Source organism: Vombatus ursinus, unplaced genomic scaffold (genome assembly GCF_900497805.2).
Source record: "Vombatus ursinus unplaced genomic scaffold, bare-nosed wombat genome assembly UNPS02000580.1, whole genome shotgun sequence".
Lineage (NCBI taxonomy): Eukaryota > Metazoa > Chordata > Mammalia > Diprotodontia > Vombatidae > Vombatus > Vombatus ursinus.
This window is the reverse complement of record NW_020940358.1, coordinates 22,131,852-22,152,403: the sequence shown is the minus strand read 5'-3', so window position 1 is coordinate 22,152,403 and position 20,552 is coordinate 22,131,852. Positions and strand designations below refer to the sequence as shown.

The 20,552-nt window shown below is 40.0% G+C and overlaps 1 protein-coding gene across 9 annotated transcripts in view; it reads right to left on the bottom strand.

Moving 5' to 3' along the window:
* The window catches only part of NFATC2 (nuclear factor of activated T cells 2), a 204,458-nt gene that overhangs the window by 11,332 nt on the left and 172,574 nt on the right, over positions 1-20,552 (bottom strand). For 6 of the 9 annotated variants that reach the window (XM_027850864.1, XM_027850814.1, XM_027850795.1 and 3 more), the window contains one exon: positions 1,167-6,821. The exons of 1 other annotated variant lie outside the window; for it this stretch is intronic. In XM_027850864.1, the coding sequence (XP_027706665.1) occupies positions 6,766-6,821 (56 nt within the window). In that variant the 3' untranslated portion in view covers positions 1,167-6,765. Of the gene's footprint in view, positions 1-1,166; positions 6,822-20,552 lie in introns of those variants that run through there. 2 more of the 9 variants (XM_027850823.1, XM_027850832.1) reach the window with 1 other exon arrangement.

The window sequence follows — 20,552 nt, the reverse complement described above, 5'->3', positions numbered from 1 at the left end:
CGTAAGTTTAATGATTTGTGAAGGGCCGAGGAGTACTGTGTAGCAATGGGACAGACATTTTCTCCATTCAAAGTGGACCAGCCTTTGTGGGTGGGAGTGGGGAGGTTGTGACTCCAGATGGTGATCTCAGTTCCATACTTTACAACTTGAGCTAACTGGTCCGAATGTTATAGAAAGTCCAAGGCCAATGACAGATCATCAGATTATAGGATTTAGACACTTGAGAAGTCATGTTGTCCAACACTCTCCTTTTGTAGAGAAGGAAAGTGAAGCTCAACTTGAGAGACTTGCCAAAATTCTGAAAGGGACTAAATAGTAGAGTCAGGATTTGAACCCAGCTCCTCCCACTCCAAATCTAATTCACTTTCCACTTCACCATTCTGCCTCAATGTTGGCAGCTGTTTGACAACAGCAATTCAGCCAGACAAAAAGGATGTTGTGTGGTGTTGGATTTAAGGACCAATGGACAAGTAAAAACTACCAAACAATTAGGGCTTTCCAGCAGTGGAACGTCCTGCCTTGGAGCTAGGTGTAACAGTGGCTGAACTTGGAGTCAGAAAGACCCAAGATCAAATCTGGCCTCAGACTCTTACCAGTTATGTGTCCCTGGGCAAGTCATTTAACTGCTTCATTTCTCCCATCTGTAAAATGGAGATAATAATAATACATTTACATAGTGCTCTGCAAGTCTTAAAGCACTATATAAATGTTTGTTGTTGTTATTACTATTAGTGAGTTTCCTGTCACTCTAGAAGTATTCATTCAAGGAGAGGCCTCTTTAGGATTCATGCTTTGTGGAGAGGTCCCACTAGATGCCTTCTCTAAAATTCTATTTTAGACTGAAGCTCAGCCAGTGTCACCATGGCTGTCCAGGGGGCAGTGTCATCCTACAGCAGTGTAGAAACCCCCAAGAGCTCACTGAAGTTATCCCAAAGATTGAAAAATGTAAAATAAGTCTAGCTTGAGCTAGAATTTGCCCTAACTCTCTATGATAAAACTGGCCAGCGTTTAGGACGGGGAATAAACATATGAAAATACCATTGGTCACTTCTTTGCCAGTACTAGCCTGATATCAACTCAGAGGTAAATGTCCCTGTCTGAGTCAGGCTGCAGGAGAAAAGAGAGAGAGAGAGAGAGAAATGCACAGACAACTCACAATAGCAGTTATCTTTTGTTTTATTGCCAAACTATCACAATACAAGCTATATAAAAATATTTTACAGATAGCAAAAATAAACTACATTATATTGGAGGTTAAAAATGTTTTGCATAGGAATGTGGCAGATTGGAACCACTTTGAAAAGTTAGCATTTTCCAAACTTTAGCCTTTCCTTGGTACTTCAAAAAGGCACTGCTTTAGAACTACTAGAAAAACCATTGTTAAATGAATTCACAGAGGCTGTTACTTGGCAGGTCCAAACTGGGAATATTTTACCCATGAATAAAATTGTGGTAGTAGAAGGCTGCTATGTAAACCACAGAGTGAGAAGCCTTCCCCCCTCCCCCGGACAACAGCTCTGATATTCAGATTCAGATCTGTAGCTTATGAACACAGACATATCTCTATACCATCCACGGTGGCCAGCCCTGCTATGCAAATAGGATCATTCTGGTCAAGCCCAAACCACTTAAATAGCTGGGTTGGATTTTCCCAGTTGTTGCCTCGTCTGGCCAAGAAAGGAAGGGGGTGGTCAAGCCCTGGGGAAACCTCAGATGTCCTCGGGAGTATCTCAATAGCCTCTTGGACCTGCTTCCACACCAGCCAATAGCTCTGTTTTTTTCATTTTCTGTAAGGTTGGTTAGGCACAGTTGGCTGGGGGGATGTACACAAGCAAAGTTTATACTGCCGCTTAAGTAGAGTCTGATGATTATAACAAGCTTAGGTCTCCTATGATATAGAAGAGAAAAACAGCTTTTTGGAATCACCTCTAAAACTGGGGTCGTAGAATATTAACAACCCAACTATGTTTTAGACCATTTGAGGGTGAAAATAATCTGTGAACATTGACTAATTTGGGTCTGTGGCACTTGACACTGAAAGTCTGTAATGGAACCAGAAATTTATGAGTTTGAGTTTCTGTCTTTTTTACCTGCTAAAAAGGGCCACAGACAAGAATCTTTCAGTATCAGGGGAGGTTTGTCAATTCAAGGAAGTTACAGGGCACCCCTTACAAATTTGGACTGAATAAAGAGATTTTAATAATTCCTTTTCAAAGCACATATAAAGTGCTTTTCAATTTGAAATAAAGATAAATTCAGCCTCACCCCAGTCCTACAAAGTAGACTAAGTATTATTAATGTCAAAACTCAACAGTTCCTGAACTGCCCAGTGCTTCAGCCTCAAGATAAATGCTTTGTAAAATGCAAGTCGCTGAGATCAATATAAATTATCCCTTGTCCCTTACAGAGGACTAACATAGTTAGTCCTTCTAAGTTACATCTACACCAGGAAGGTTTTGGACATCCCAGTGGTCTCTTTTAATTGTCTACACCAGCAGCTCATGCTTAGCCAACCCCTTGACTTATTCCAGTTAAGCCATTTTTAATTCTTTCTGAAGTCCATTATGAAAATGGAAGCATTAAGTCTACATCCTACCCCAGATTGTTTTGTTTTGGGGGGTTACCCCCCAAAAATGTAGACACTTTGTAAATACAGTTTTCTTTACCACCAGAGAAGAGCACCAAATATTCACCCTACAGTTGTGACACAGTCTTCCTGAAAACTGGAAGCCAAACTCCAAACAGCTGAGGTCATGATGACATCTTAATCCCAGGCTGAATTTAGTATCACTTGTAAGAACAAAATAGCTGCTGTCCAATGTATTCTACTTTCTGTGAAAATGCTCTCTTCCAGAAGAGAGAGAGGTGGTGACTGAAAAATCAGGCTTTGAATATTTGGAATATTTATCCAATAATCAAAATTATTCCTCATAGGAAAAAATTCACCAACAACTATGTAGAAAAAATAAGACATTTGATAAATCTCCAACCATTTATAAATATTTCTAACCCAAAAGGGGTGTAATATTGGGGGAAAGGGGTGGATAAAGGCACAGGAACTTTAAAAAAATACAGATAACAAAATAAAAATTTAATAACATGCTGGCTAATTTTGAGAACTGTCTTAGATATATTATCAAGCAGCAGCATTTTTATACAATACAGAATAATAGTGCTATCTTTAGAAATATCCTACATTCAGAAAAATGGTACATTTCTATCAGAAGAATGGAAGTGATTACATATTTACAAAGTCTGATAAAGCGAGTGCAAACCCTGACTTGACTACATTCTTTCTATCCACATGCAATAGACCCCTCTCATTCCTGCTCTTCAGCTCCTATGGTCCTGTCTATTCTGAGAAGTTAAACTGCTTCTTTCTGTACTGAAAATATTTCATGAACAATTACTCCCTTGGCAAACTTTCCTCCTATCATTTGTATCTGACATAACTTTCCTGATAACTGTCAGCTCCTATTTCACTTTTTTTTCCCTGCCTGTTTATATTTTAAGACCAATGGTTTTGTTTCCGGTAGTTAAATATTTGGTACAGTTGTTTATGAAAGCCCACCCTGCAATCTGTGGCTAAGTTTATGTTGGAGAAAAGAAGGAATAATTTTTTAAAAAAACAGAGAAAGAGAAAGAATGACAAGAATCTTTGGTTACACCAAAGTGCTGTTTTGTAAGCATGGTACAAGATTGATGGAAAACGCATTAGTCTTGTTCACCCCGTGGACAATGAAGTTGAGAGACTTTGCTACAATGACAGGAAGGCACTTTGGTAAAACATTCAGATAACTGAGGAAAGAGAGAATTCCCTCCTGTGCAAATGTGGCTATTGTCCAGATAAAGTGAGAAGAGATTACTCACCAAATGCTATTAACTCTTCCAAGGTGAACCTTTCTACAGAGAGATTTCTTCAGGTATTAATGTTATCATGAGAAACACTGAGTGGCAAAAACATGAATAATTTAATCTAACTGGCAGCATTTTAGCATTGCTATATTTCTTAATGCTCTTATTTGGTTTAAAAGAAAAAGGAAACAATGTATTCATCTTGGGATCCCCACTGTTGCTGGCAAAAAAATATAAATATTGATTGTATGGTTACATATAAGCAAAGCTTTGTATTAGGTAAGGCTGGCTCTAAAGGACTGTGTGAATTAACCCCTCAGGGAAGAGACCTGTATATAACATTGTTCATTTATAAAAAATGGAAGGGAAATAAATCCCATCAAGGCCAGTTTTCAGAAACTCAGGAGATTAACTTTGGGTTGTGCAAATGGAAATATCATGCTTGAAAAAGCAAGGGTGGTTGAGCCTCTATGACTCTCTGTCACCATTGAGCTCTCCCCTGGGTCTCTGTCATGACAAACTAGTCTGAGAAGCCAGCTTCCAGATCACCTTTGAAGAGTACTTAGGAGTTCTCACATTGGAGAGTCTCAGTTTGGAAGCACCCTTGGAGGCCATGTGGTCCAACTCCATGCTTTAGGTTTGATTTCTCTCTGCTTACTTGGTCTACCATTGGGTCAGCAATGTCGATCTTACCTCCAAAAAGAACTGATTAGCTGTGACAGCGTTACAAGCACAATTTTTGTGTCCTTCTTAGATGCAAGCAGAAGTACTCGATGAAAAATAGAGCCTGCCCAGCACTTCTCATGTAGGCCCTGATTCATTCTTTACAAAAACTGTGTGATCTGGGGGTGCTATTTGCATGGCACCATTGTTACTGCACATTCAGTTGCAACAAACAGTTCTTTTAAAAAAAAGTGCTTTTCAATGCAAAGAAAATTCAAGCCAAAGAATTTTAATTTGACTGGGTTTTCTCCTACAAGAAGACTCCCCTGTTATGCAGCGAATGCCGCTATTTCTTTAAAGCTGGGGTTTCTAGCGCAAGAGTAACTTAAAATGAGTTCAGTTCCAAACATCAGTAAACTTCACATGAACAGAATTCTGGGGCTTTTAAAGTTGCTCATATTTTTAGAATCATAACCTATTAGTGTGAGATCACTGACTCTAATCCCCTCGTTTTACAGATAAGGAAACCGAGGTCCAGAAAGGGGGAGGGACAAAAGTCACACAAGTTAGTGGCTAAGCCAGAGCTCTAGGCCAAGCCTCCACCCGCAGCCAGTCTCCCTTGTTGCTTCCATTGACTGATGCTTCTCTGAACCAAGCATTCTCCAAAGATATTTGTTGCAGGTTCACATGAAAGAATGGAGTCAGTATACAATTAGCAAGCTCTCTGAAGCCAAGGCTCTGGCTTTTCTACATAAGCATGCCAGTCCATCTGTTTATTACTGAAGTATCATAAAGGAGGGGGACAAACCAACTTCTAGAATCTGTACCAAACTGAAATGTCATTTGGATTTCTTAGGACTATGAATACACTACCTAACTTCAAAGGCCTAAATGTTAGGGAGAACGGATATGTGCAGGAATGGTTTTGGTTTTCTCCTTGAGAACAGACTGTCCCCTATGATAAGAGTCAACCCTCTCTGGCTTTGAATTTGGAATCATGTGGCACTGTCATCTCTGCCTTGTAATTCAGGAAGCCTAGCTATTTCATAACTTACAGAAAAGGCTTTTAACCTCTGGAGTAAACAAAACAAAACAAAAAAACACAAACCTATAAAAGCACTTAAGAATATTGATTGTCTTATTTAATATCATCTTAATTAACAAGATACCTATTTTTTTTTTTTGCCATTGACCCATGTTGTCTTGTCCCTTCCACAGGACTCTATATTCATTGCACATGCTTGAGATTTTTACTACTTTGTGAAAAGCAATCTCACTGATAAAATGAAGAGCAAGCACTTGAAAGCCAGTAAGATGTAAAACTGTAGGTGAGAGAGAAATACTATATGTAGCCTACTTATTTCAGTTAACATTCTCTTGTATATTAAAACTACACGTTAGCACCAGACTTCATGCATGGGTTACTGATCAGGAAGCCAAGGAAATTCAATCTCTAACTTCTTGTTGGCTTGAAAAGCATAAGAAAAAAAAAAAAGTAATGAACATTTACAAACAGCACACCTTGAAACCAAGAATATCCGATAGTGGCCCTCATATTGGCCAGATGGTTTCACTCCAGAATGAGAAAATGAAAAATAAACTTTGGATAGTCCCCAGCGACAGCAGGGAACAGAGCAACCCTACAAAAGAAGAGTCAAGTTCCGTCTTCTCCATTTTCCCCCAGCGTGCTTTGGGTTCTTCAGGCTGTGGTGCTGGAAACTTTAACCATTTTCCTTTGGGTTGGATGTTCTCAGCACTCCTTTCCTTCAAAAGGCACAGGAGCTCTGCCCTAGAAAAATGAATGGAAGTTCTGGGGTTTAATTTTGCATCAAAGTGCATGCTGTCTCCATTTTCCCTTCTCCTCCTCCCTCCCGCTCTCTGTCCCGGCTAATGTTGCTTGCTTCAGTGGAGACTTCCAGTAGGGTGCTTTCAATATTCCTTTCATTCTTTTTTTTTTTTTTTCAGCAGGCAACACAGTATGTGGTTGATACATGATTAAGGTCAAACAAAATGATCTTTGGGGGAGGGGAAAAAAGGAAGACTGTCCCTTCTGATGTTTACAGAGAAAGGTGGCGAGCTCCTTAATCAAGAAAGTCAGCTTTATGCCAATACATTGTTCGTCATGTTGAATCCAGGCCTTGAGATGAATAGTAAAGGAAACAGAAGGTGGTAGGTAGGGGCAGTAGAAGGGTCCAAGAGGCCAGTTACGGAAGCATTCAATAAATGTTGTCTTGCTAATCACTTCTTCTACGTCTGATTTTTGGCAGGAAATCCAGAAAATTCCTTCCTGATAATTTCATTAACTACAAAATAAGAGAGAGAGAAAGAGAGAGTAGGGGGGAATGAGAGGATACAGATACAATGGATCAGGTTACTTTCTATAATTTAAAACAGTACTTTGAAGTTTCTGCATTTTTAAAAAACGTTTTTCCCCGTTAAAGTTACATATTTGACATCCTTTCAACATAGAACTTCCTCCTGGCACAGTGGCACTTCTTGTCTGATAATGTTAATGAGTGCCTCAATTACATCATTAGTGAGTTAATGTAAATGCTAACGATGATGCCAGAACCTAAGTGAGTCTGATCACATGGCATCTTTCAAATAATCTATAGTTTCCTCTGTTTATATCTCTCCCTCTATCTTTCACTGAACACATGTTCTTACTTTCTCTACAAGACACCAAATTGTCATTCCCACATAAAAATACTAAACAAGGTAGGCAGTCAAAATTTTGTTGTTGTCATTTTCAGTCATGTCTGACTCTTCATGACCCCATCTTGGCAAAGATACTAGAGTGCTTTTGCCATTTCCTTCTCCACCTCATTTTACAGATGAGGAACTGAGGCAAATAGGGTTAAGTGACTTGCCTAGGGTCACACAGCTAGTAAGTAACTGGGTGTCAGATTTGAACTCTGAAAAAGCAGTCTTCCCAACTCCAGGCCCAGTGCTCAATCCACTGAGCCACCAGCTGCTCTAGTCAACGTTTATTAAGTGCAGATTAAGTGATAGGCACTGTGCTAAGCACTGAAGATTTAAAAAAAAAAAAGGCAAGAGACAATCTCTGCTCTCAAGGAGCTCACAATCTAATGGGCAGCCGAGAGTAATTCCATTGTGATTATGGCAGATTATGATAGGACAATTCAGTGTGTTAAAGTAAGTTTTGATTCTTTTTTTTTTAAGGGAGGTATTTAAACAGTCTGACGATCCAAGACAATTCCAAAGGACTCATGATGAAAAAATGCTGTCCACCTCCAGAGAAAGAACTGAAGGAGTCTGAATGCAGATGGAAGCATTCTGTTTTTCACTTAATGTGTGTATGTATGTGTGTGTGTGTTTGGTCTGTGTTTTCTTTCACAACATGACTAATATGGAAATATGTTTTGCATGACTGAATGTGTAAAACCTATGTCAAATTGCTTTCCATCTCAGGGAGGGGGAAAAATGGGATAGAGATAATTTTTAAAAAATAAATATTAAAATTGTTTTTACATGTAATTGGGAAAAATATTATTTTAAAAAAACAAATTGTTTGCCATCTCAGGAATGGGGGAGAGGAGAGGAGGAGAGAATTTGGCATTCAAAACTTTTTTAAATGTTAAAAATTGTTTTTATTTGCAATTTGAAAAAAAATAAAAGTGAGGTATTTAAACAGCTGGGACAAAATAGAACTCTCACACAGCCTGAGACTAAAAGAAAGATCCTTTATAATAAAGATATCATGTCATTCATAACTAAGTCACTGAATATGTATCTTTTATTTTTCAATATGTCTCTTATTTTTTTTTTTTTTTTGGACAATGGGGTTAAGTGACCTGCCCAGGGTCACACAGCTAGTAAGGGTTATGTGTCTGAGGTCATATTTGAACTCAAGTCTTCCTGACTCTGGGGCCGGTGCTCTATCTGCTACGCCACCTAGCTGCCCCTTCAGTATGTCTCTTACTGAAGATTAGTGATTTTCTCTGGACAGGATGATATCACAAACTGAGATGAGGCGATGCTTTTGTGAGTTAAAAGTTCCCTGAAAGCTTACCATGTCTCTGCAGAAGTAAGTACTGTGATCTTAGGATTTCATGTACACCAGCTAAGCTACTGATGGATGTTTGGAGCCCACAATAGAATAATTGTAGTATCCCAGAGTGTGGAACCAAAAGAGACCTCAAGGATCATCAAGACCAATCCCATCATGTTGAGGGACTTGCTTATGATCACACAGGTAGTCATCGATCCAGACAGAATGTGAACTCAGGTCTTCTGACTCCAAATCAGTAACACACTTTCTACTACTCCTCAAAGAATGGGGGTATGGAGGAGGAGACAGTCAAATCATTTAGAAAACTCAACACATACAAACTAAATGGGAGAGTTTCTTTTAAGCACTGCAATACCATTTCATTACAAGGGCTGAATGATGTGGCAGAAAAACCATTGGCCTAGGAGTCAGACACCTGCATTCAAGTCCCTGCTCCTACCACTTACCAGCTTTAAGACCTCTCTGTGTCTCAGCTTCTTCATCTGCAAAATGGGGGTAATAATCCTCAAATCACTTACGTCATAGAATTATCACGAGGGCAATATCTCCATAAATACAGCACTCCACAAATGTTAGCTAGTAGTATTACGGTTGCTGGAAGGTGAATTGGACTATATTAGACCACGGCATCTTTGTTTAGTTTTTGGTCCATCACAAATTTCCTTGAAATGGATTTTATTATCCCTACATATGTAGTCAATATATTTTAGAATTTATATATGCATACAGATATTTCACACTGGTATTGAAGATCTATTTCAGATCAACAGACTAAATCAACATAGACTCAAAAACAAGAAAATATCCACTTGAGAGTATTAGCGTCTTCAGTTTTCACAGGGTCATAGATCTAAAGCTGGAAGTGACCTCAGGGGCTATTTATTCGAACTCCTTTTTTTTACAGATGAAGAAACTGAGTTTGGCGGCAACAGCTATCTCTAGGACTCAGATCTGAGTATAAAACTGGGAATATGAAGGTGTTGAAACTATTAAATTGACTTGTAAGCTTCTTGAGGGCACAGACAATGCCTTATTTATCTATGTATCTACCCTAGTGTTTTCACGCCCATAATTTAAAATTTTCCTAGTGTTTTCACACCTATAACTTCATCTGAGTCTCAGAACAACCTACAGGCTAGGTAGTACAAGTGTCGTTGTCCCCATCTGATAGAAGAAGAGATTAAGGCTAAGATTACGATTTAAGAACTAGTGTGACTTATCCAAAGACTTCTCCATGGAGTGCAGAGCTAGGGATGGAACGAGAAAGGCTCGGTTCTTCATTACTGAAGCCCCTGTCAAGTACGGGATCAAAGACATAGTCCCTACTCTGCTACACTTGGCCTCAGCTAGGACAGTACAGGACGTCTAGTAAGGGCCCTGAAGTCACTACCTAAAGTAGATAATGGCCAAAGGAGGAAACATCAGCCCACAGCTCCTTCTTTGTGTGCCTTGCCATCTCCTGACAAGCTGGCTAGAATCATCCCAAACCAGAAGGCTGAGGATTTATTATTTTTATTGTTTCTTAAAGGGGGATACAGTGAAAGCAAACTGCAGGGAGTAGGTGAGATTTATCCTGTTCCATGTGAAGCCCTTTTAAGACAGGATTGTGAAGGGCTTCCTGTTTTCTCAACCCAGGAAATGAGCAGAGTAGATCATTAATGGAAACTTTTCACAGCCTTAAATTTCTAAAAATAGCAGGGAGGTTAAAAAAGAAGTGGGCATTAATAATGTAGAAAAGGGTCATTTCCATCTGAAAAACAAGTGGGCAAGCAGCTGTGACAGATAAGATGAGGTGAGAAGTTTGTCTTTTGAAAATCTTTCAAAAACATTTCCCTTTATTTAAGCCCACCTGTCTCAAATAAGATGAAAGCTGGCCTGCTGTTGGAAAATATATACTTTATATACACTGGCTGCCTTTAACAAAACTTGTGAAGACCAGAGAGGCAGCCCGGTAGAATGGAAAGAACACAGGATTTGGAATCAGAAGATATAGGTTCAAATTTCTGTTCTGCCTCCTAGTAAGAGGGTGGGGCAGCTAGGTGGCACAATGGATAGAGCACTGAGTCTGGAGTCAGGAAGACCTGAGTTCAAATCTGACACATACACTTACTAGCTGTGTGACCCTAGGCAAGTCATTTAACCCTCTTTGCCTCAGTTTCCTCATCTGTAAAATGAGCTGGAGAAGGAAATGGCGAACTACTCCAGTATCTTTGCCAAGAAAAACCCAAATGGGGCCACAAAGAGTCAGATACGATTGCGTAACAACAAAAGCTGTATGATCTTGGGTTATGATCTCTTTCCCTTCTGAGCCTCAGCTTCCTAATTAGAAAAATGATGAGGTTGTAGCAGATAATTTCTAAGGCTGCTTCTCACTCCAGATTCTATGATCACAGGAGAAAGCATTTGATCAAAATGTTAAGTTCCTTCAAGTCAGGGTTTGTTTTATTTTTGTCTTTATATCCCCAGTGCTTAGCACAGTGCCTGACAGATAGTAGGCATTTAAGAAATGCTTATTGATTGAAGGAAGCTTGAGTCCTTTTGGATTTTGTTGTTGTTTTTGTTGGTTGGTTGGTTGAGAGAAGAGTCTGAGAAGCAACCTCTTAATTAATTTTGAAATGCCACCCTGAATTCAAATATTTGCAACAACTCTAAGCTGCAATGCAGATGTTTAACATAAATCTAGTGGCAAATTCTAATCATGTGACTTTACTCTGGGAGATTTCTCTTTCTTCAACCTTAGGTCTATAGTCCTGACCCCTCTTGTTGCCAAGGTTGAGGAGAATATGCTTCTTGAAATCATTAGGTGTAAAGAGGAACCAATCAATCAGCAAATTCATAAAATTTATCATTATAAACAAGGGTATAACTTAGAAAGCATTCACTATCTGCCAGGCTGTAGGCTAGATACAAGGAATGTGAAAAATCAGTAGTATTTGTATGTACCAAACTAACAAGCAGAACAAAGGACCCAAACCACTCACTGCTGTCTTCTAAGCAGTAAATGACATTTGCAGCACTACTGACTCCTGCCATGCTATTGTTACTATACTGAGGCCAGTTCTGACTAGGTTACTGCAAGTGCAGCCCCAGGGTCAAAAACTGAAGCCCAGTGTATCATAACTTAAGAGGAGGCATTTTGCCTGCCAGCCCAGATGCTTTACATCAGCAGAGAATTACATGACTCATGCTTCTGCAGTACTCGATTTGTACAACTACATGCACTTAGGGCCTAATTTACATTGTAGTGGATATGCGTCCATCCCATGCCCGGTTAGCCGGGAGCTCCTTGAGGACAGGAATCCTAGCTTAATTATCTTTGTTCTTTCCCCTCCGCCTCTAGCACAGAATTTTATACCTAGAGCTTGCTCCACAACTATTTGTTGAATGAATGTGGGAGATTCAGTCCAGCTCCTTATGTGAATATGAACTTTTGGAAACCTCTGCTTGGCCTAACATGCTTGGCCAGCAGGCGCTGCTAGGATCCAAATGACTACATCATAGCCTGGAGATAGCCCCTGATCCAGGAAACACCAAACATCCTTGGAGTGGAATGGGGATTTGGGACAGGCCCTGCTTTTGCCCCTTAAACATCTCACAAGGGGAATGCTTTAAAACTTAGAGCTGAATGGAACCGTAGAAGTCATCTGATCCGGCCCCTCATTTAACAAGTGAGGAAACAGAGGCCCAGAGGAGAAAAAACGGCGTGTCTAGGGTGACACATGATTGAAGCACAAAGCAAGAATTTAAACCCAGTTCCTCTGACCTCACATACAATGCTCTTTCCACTAAGCCAAACTGTACTGGGCTTCTTTTTTTTCCCTTTGGCTCCTCTTCTCTGGATCCTCTCAGCTAAGGATCAACATTGCTACAATAGGTTGGAATTTGTTTTGCTTTAATTATATCAGCTTGTAAGAGGGGTTTTGGTTTTCTTTTTTTCTCAATGGAGAGGAGGAAGGGGAGGGGAAGAGGTGGATTTTCATTTACTGGAAAAAAAAATTTAACTTGGAAAAGCAAAATATTTCTGCAAGAAGATTAGGGGCTGCTTGGAGAATGAACAGAGCACAGTACCCATCATTCCCTATGGCCCAAAACAAGTATCAGCAAATATCTGTAACATTTAACATTCCAGCACCTAATTTCTGATGATCCTCCCCAAAGAGGTGAAAAGAACCTCAAAAATCACCTAATCTAGTTCCTACCAGAACAAGAATCCTATATTCAGCACCTCTGAAAACGTGGGCAGCTAGCCTGTGCTTGCAGTAACAGAGCTAAGATTTGAATCCAGATACTTTGACTTGAAATAGAAGGCTTTTTGTCATACTTAGCTTTGTTGAATTAACAGCTATTTCGTGAGTGTCCATTGTGTGAAAAAAGCTTTCTGAGCTTTGGAAAACTCATGACCTCTAGAGGTAGTCCTTTCTACTTTGGGACAGCTCTAATTACGAGGGATTTTATCTATTTTTCTATATATTCCTACCCACAATATATGAAGCAGGTAAAATTTAAGGATTACTAATGCCACATCAGGACTGAAAATAGAAACTAGTGATTACTAAATTAGTGTTCTTGTTCCTAGGCCATCTTGGTCCTTTTCTACAGCACTGTTTTGGACTCCTTGGGGCTCTAGGGTTGGTTTGCCCACCTGGTAAAGAGCCTCAGTAAGATCATTTTTAATATAGAGAAGTAGCCTTGAGGCTGTAGAAAGAAGCCTGGACCAAAGAGTCAGAAAAACTGACATGGCCCTGATATTCCTGAGCTGTGTTGCTGTGGACAAGTCACTTAGCCTCTCTCAACCTCCATTTCCTCAGCTGGAAGATAATAATAAAAACTAGCATTTATATAGCATTTTAAGGTTTGCAAAGCACTTTACATATGTTATCTCATTTGAAACAGAATTAGGGTTAGTATTACAATGGTGTTGTTTTCTATAAGGGTTTTTTGGATTTGACTTTTATGGGAGTGATTTTGCTGGTGGTCAGAAAGACAGAGAAGAAAGTATACAGCTCTGGATGAGAACCAGGCTTTATTCCTCTAATTTGTGCATACTTTTTGAAAAAAAAAAATCCCCCCCCAGCTTGAATATAGGCATATGACCACAATGTAAGAAGGGTCATCACAATAATAAATGTAGCAAAACTGCTTAAAGTAGATTTAAAAATTCTTTATGTTATAGTTCTAATAACTCCCTTTTCTGTAGTGCTTTAAGGGTTTTAAAGCACTTTCCTTACAACTATTCCTCAGAATTATTAGCTCCACTCTACAGATAAGGAAACTGAAGTGACTTTCCCTGGGTCCCAGAGCCAATAAGTGTCAGAGCCAGGATTTGAACATGGGTCTGTCCTACACTCTTAAGTCTACTTTTTTCAGCTAAACTGAACTGTCTCCCCTTTAGAGTTTATATTCCCCAATGTGTTCAAAGCAGGACATATGTTTTGTGACTGCCTGGAAAGAACATACACTTAGAACACACTTTTTGCTATAGCAATTTCCTATCCAGCCCTAGTGTAATGGAAGTTTGGGGGTGATCTGGTGAAGCCAGAGAGTTCTGCTCAAAGTAGGCACTGAAAAAAAATAACAACTTGTTCAGAACCAGGACAGTATTGTACATAGTAACAGCAATATTGTAAGGATGATTAACTCTGAAAGACTGCACTACTCTGATTAAGACAATGATCCAAGACAATTCCAAAGGACCCATAATGAAAAATGCTCTGTACCTCCAGAGAGAGAACTGATGAACTCTGAGTACAGATTGAAGCATATTTTTTATTTTATTTTTCTTGCCTTTTTTTGGTAACATGGCTAACATAGAAAGATGTTTTGCATGACTTCATGTGTATATTTGATAACATATTGCTTGACTTCTCAATGGGTGGGGAGAGGGAGAGAATTTGGAACTTAAAATTTAAAAAAAATCAATGTCATAAATAGATAAATCAATAAATAAAAGTTTTTTTAAAAAAGAAATAACTGCTCATTGAACTGAGGCTAAGTGTGACTAAGACACTGGACATCAAGTTTGAGAACCTGAGTTCAAGTCTTAACTCTGTTACTAAGTACTTGTATAACTAAGTCATTCTCTCTCTCCAGGTCTTAATTTTTTTCTCTGTAAAATGAAGGCATGGAACTAGATGCCCTCTAAGTCTTAAATTCTATGATCTTATGATCAATCTCTTTAAAGAAAAAAAAAGAAGAGGGAAATTTATGAATTTTTTTGCTCATAGTAGATGCTTAATAAATGCTTATTGATGGATTGATGAACATGTTTCAGAAATGTCCTGATCTATAACTCTGTGTTCTTATCAACTCATGTGTATTTTATTTCTCCTCATAAGTCCATAGCCAACCTGTACTAGGGATGAGCTAGAATCATCTCAACCCTGCTCAAGAGAGCCAATTTTTAATTTTCAGTGTGAGCATTTATACCTTGAAAACTGGCAAACGCTACAAATCAGGGCTTAATTTATTGATTTTTAGAGTAGCTAGACTAAAGAAAGTGATGGCAAAAGTGTTAATAATGAAGATTAAACTTTTAAAAATGCATCATGTGTACATATTTTTCCAGGGAGCCAATGTTATACATTTACCAGCACATCCTTCCCAAAGGGCGAGAGAAGGGAAGTTTTGTTCCTCTTTGGAATTCACCCTCCTGGACATCTGCCTCTTACTTCATTTTATTGCATTTTTAGTTCTCCTTTTTCAAATTAAGGGGCATGGGAACTTCAGACTTTCATGGCTGAGTCAGAAACTTGGGCTTGCTTGGAAGAGCTGTCCATTCTGGGCCCAGCACATGGTATCATTTTCTCAAGCAAATTTTGCAAGCCCCTGAGGATGAACTAATTTTGGAGAAGGATCAAAGAAGATGGGAGCCCTTAGGTACAAAGACTAAGGCTAAGCACACCCAGAAAAAGGAATAGGTGTATACCCAGGGCTTCCTGGACGTGATGCCCTGAGAACATGACCAATGATGAGCAGTTTTTCTAATTTACTTATAAGACTTAAAGGTGAAAGTCCTACCTCCTCATTTACAGAGGAAGTAACCAAGGCCAAGGGAAGGGGAGGAATTTGGCCTAGGTCACACAGGTAAGAAAGCTTGGATTTCCACCCAGTTTTTCTGACGCCAAATTCAAGATTGTTTTCTGTGACACCATGCTGCCTCTCAACTATTATTCTTCCTTGTTAAAGAGCTAAAATGAACTCATTACAAAAAGAATGGAATTAGCCCAGTAAGGATAGGAAATTAGTTAATAGTGAAGAATACAGAACTCACCTTGGGATCCAGTTCAATTAATCTGAATTGCACAACGATTTAGTTAGTGCTTGCTTACAACGTGCAGAGCACTGGGTTAGGTGTTGAAGAGAATAGAGATATAAGACCTAAATCCTGCCCTCATGAAGCTCCTTATCCAGTGGGAAGCTATGACATATATAAAAATAACTATTACAAAATAACACAGAATAAACACTAGTGGTCTGTGTAACATCTGAGGCAGGGGTGGGGCAAGATAGATGGAAAGTCATTATCAACTTGAATGAGCTGGGAAGGCTGCATGGAGGAAGTGAATGGGCACTTAATTTGGCCTTTGAAGACTGGGTTCCACAAATAGTTAGGAGTGGGTGGGAAAGACTTTCTAGTAAGAGGGGGATATTGTGAGCAGAGGCTCAAAGAAGGAAGATTCAGGACATGTCAGGGAAGAGAGAAAGGTCCAGGTCTCCCAACTCGCTGGACTCCACCATTCCTCAGCAGCCTTCTCACCAAGAAGAGGCTGGCTCCTCCTCTAATTAATGAGTTCCCTCCTCGGAACCTCCTCTTGAGGAAGTGTTCAAGCCAGTCTTTTCTGCTCCATTTTATACGTTGTCCTACCCCATTAAGAGCAAGGACTATCTTTATTTTTGCTTATATTTGTATTCAAAGTGTTTAGTAGAGTGCCTGGGATGTAGTAAGTGAGCATTTAAATGAATTTCCCATCTAACTAAGGTATTAAAGCACAGAGAAGGTAGTATGAAATGTTTGGAATGATAGGCTAATATTAAATTGTTGAGGGTCTTGAATGTCAGGCTAGAGACAACTTTATTTGTTAGCCATTCAGGGAACAATCGAAGGGTTTTGATCAAGGGAAGGATATAAGCAGATCTATACATAAGAAAGATCATTCTGCCAGTGGTAAGAAGGGGAGAGTGCAAAGAAGGGGAGAGTGTCAACAGAACCTGCTAGCACACTTTTAAAATAATCCAGCAGGACAACAAATAAGGGCCTAGACTAGGTGAGCAGCCTGCAGAGTTTTAGCCAGACGAGCTTTGAGCAGAGGAGGCGAGTGAGGCAAAGTGAAAGTTCCTTGGGTTAAACTTGGTCCCCTGACCAGGCCCCCGTTGGGTGACTCATCACTCCTTAACTGTCAGAGACAGGAGTATGAGTAAGAGGCAGCAAAGTGGGAGGAAGGAACCTAAATAAGAAGGGTTTCCTGATAGGACAAGGGCCTCTCTTCTTACCCCCAGGGAAACACTGGGAATCTTGATTTCCCAATGCATTGAGTTAAAATCTCAAAATAAAGAAATGGTGTTTTGGCTAAGAATGAAGGTATCTGGGGACTGCCCTTTGTTCCTAGGAAAGCAATTACCAGCCTTTTAGTCACCAAAAACTGTCCTTCCTGTCATCTTAATCCGGCTTAGAGTCAGATCAACAATCTGTAGGCAGAACCACCCTCAACCAGGGTTAAAGGTACCCGAATCTTTCCTCTGCCTAGCTCTGGGGGAACAAAGAAAAGGGTTATCTGGATCACCTGAGAAACAGTTGGTATCTTTAGAAGGTTCTTTTTTTATTTCACATTAAATAACACTCTAAAATAATAGCCCTAAACCATGGTGACCATCTGAAACATTACCGTATTGATCTGAAGAAATGTCATTTTTTCCCTTGCTCTCTCCAAGTCTTATGTAAAACCTAAGCATGACTATTAGGCTCATGCTCTGAGCACAATTCCTGTACCATTTTCCTACCAAGATATCTGATCATTCTCTAGTCCCTTGGCCCCAACATCCCTAACACTGGAAAGGACCCTTACAGAGGTGAAGATGGTGGGAGATTCCCAAGAGTTCCCATGTCTGGTGTATTGGGTTTACTGTTCAGTGGTGGCAGCCAGGAGCTGAATGTTACTGCATAAAGAAGTGGGAACAAGAGGGAAACTGATCTAGGTGGAGCCCAGGGAGTGGGAGTTTGCAAGCCTGGCAGCTGAGTGAGAGTTTGACCTAGGAGTGGGGTGGAGAAAGGGGGTCAGAGGACAAATGGAAATGACTCAGACTTACTTACCCGTACCTCCCCACTTTCCTCGCTAGGTTTCCCCCTAACTAGGATGGTGTCTTAACCTTTGCAAAAGACCAAAGATTATTTTCTTTTAGGGAAAAAATGTTTCTATCAGATATGTCTGCTTAAAAAAAAATAAATGTGACTATTGTGGGTGTTTTTTTCAGTATATATATCTCTTTCTTTTATTTTTTTCTTTTAAAGAGATTTTATTTCAGGGGTGGGGCCTTCATTCAGGGGTGACCTATAATTGGATCAATAGAATATATGACAAAAAATTCCAATCAGATAAGATCAACATACTTGGTAACTAAATACTGCCAGGAAACTTACCATCCTCATGGTAACACTGGTCTTGAGATAGGGGGCTACAGGACCGCTGGGTGAAGAAAAACACTATGCCAACCCCACTACCTCTAGAAAACATTATTCAAGCATTTCAGCACCAGGATAGGTATGAGAGAAGTATTCATGGGGCTTTGGTGGCAAAACAGGCTGGAGCCAGGCCTCCAGATTTCTGTGTATTTACTTTCTCACACAGGGGTGGGGAAGCTCAGATCTGGAAGGGACCTCATAGGCTATCCAGACTCATGAATAGAAAGGCTTTTTCTAACATCCCTGACAAGGGGACATCTACCCTCTCTTTGAAGACCCCTAGGGGATGAGGAATTCACTAGCTGTCCCCCACCTCCTTCACCTCCCTAAGGTGACTTTCTATTTATCTTTAAGTATTTTCCAGCTCTTGGAAAAACACAGTCCTGACCAGGCCATTCCCCTGTTTGAGAAACTTCATGGACTCCCTAGGCCTCTAGATTCCCCTTAGTCAAAATACCTCTGCTTGGCACTGAAGTCCTTCACAATCTGCCTCCAACCTATCTCTCTAGACCAATTCCACATTAATCACCTTGACACACTCTACCTTCCAGTCAAAGTAGCCTACTTGAAGCTCCCCATGCACCACACTCTCTCTTTCACCCCAGTACCTTTGTAAGGGCTTTCTATCATGTATGGAAATACTCTCCTCTCTTCACCCCTGCTTCTTAGAATCTCCAGCTTCCTTCAAGGCTCAGCTTAAAGGCAGGCTTCCTGATTCCCCCTGAAATCACCTTGCATTAATTTTGTATTTACTTATCTGTGCACGTGTTGTTTCCTTCCTCCCACCCCCAACAGACTGTAAGCTCCTTGAGGGCAAGGCGCATTTCTTTTGTCTAAGCCAACTACACTGGCCTATTTGCTATTCTTCCAACATGACACTCCATCTCCCATCTCCACACCTTTGAACTGGCTGTTGTCAATGCCTAGAATGCTCTGTTTTCTCATCTCTGCCTCTTAGTTTCCTTGACTTCCTTCAAGACTCAGTTCAAATCCCACTTACCTAGCATTTAACTCAGTTCTTCCAGCTATGAGTTTTGAGAGATTATCTCTCATCTACTCTATGTGTGTGTGTGTGTGTGTGTGTGTGTGGGTGGGTGTGTGTATGAAATCTCCATCACTGGAATGTAAACTCCTAGAGGGCAAGGACTGTTTCTGCCTTTATTCATAACCCCAATGCTAAGCACAGTGCCAGCACATAGTAAGTATTTAATAAATTCTTTTTTAATTTTTTTGGGAGGCAATCAGGGTTAAGTGACTTGCCCAGGGTCACACAGCTGGTAAGTATCTGAGACTGGATTTGAACTCAAGTCCTCCTGGCTCCAGGGCCAGTGCTCTATCCACTGCACCATCTAGCTGCTCCTTATTTAATCAATTCTTATTGACTTACTTAACCCAACCAGCACGGTGCCCAACACACAGTAAGTGCTTAGTAAATGCTGGCTGAATTGAATTGAATTAAATTGAATGTGACTTGCATGTCATTTCAGGCACTATGGAAGGAAAGGTTAGTTCTTAATCACTTTTATACAGGGGCTTCCATTCAGGAGGAGCTTTCAAGTGCACAACGATGAAAAGTTCTTATGAAATATGTCCTGGGAAGTTCTGAGTAAGAGACATCATCCTAGGATTATGGGATAGAGAGCTGTAAGAAATTTTAGAGATCAGCTTATCCCATCCCATCATTTTTCAGATGAAAGAACTGAGGCCCAGAAACGGAAAAGAATTTGCTTCAAGTCACACAAGCAGTAAGAAGTGGAGTGAGATTTGGTACCCAGGTCTTCAGACTCCCAATCCAGTTTTCTTTTCACTACAGAAAAGGTAGCTTGAAACATACAGCCAATTTTAAATTATTCGTGTTTATGTAAGGCTAATCCTAAAGCCTTTCTTATTTGGCTTTGGGATGCATGATATGATTTTTCCCTGGCAGTCTGAACTTCCTAATTGTACTTGGCTCAGAATAATACTGAAAGGAAGATGTATTTGCTCAGGGCATGGACCGAGGCTCACAGGAGCCTGGTATATAGTTGGGATGGGGGAAGGGGAGCAGCAAGCCATCCTAGAATGAAAAATTAGCTCAAAGACAGTTGACCAAGTGGAAAAAAAATGTAAGTGAAATCCACAGATAATTAAGAGTAGCCTTTACATCAAAATAAATAGAAGACAACTTCAACTCAGGGTGAGATTTTACAACCTCCTAAAACATAGGTTTCACAAGCATGTGTCCAAATAATAGAGGTAGTGTGCCAGCAAATACTATCCCCATCTGGCCAATTAAAAACCCCCAGAAACTCCTGAGTAAAGAGCTTTGTAAAACAATACCATAGA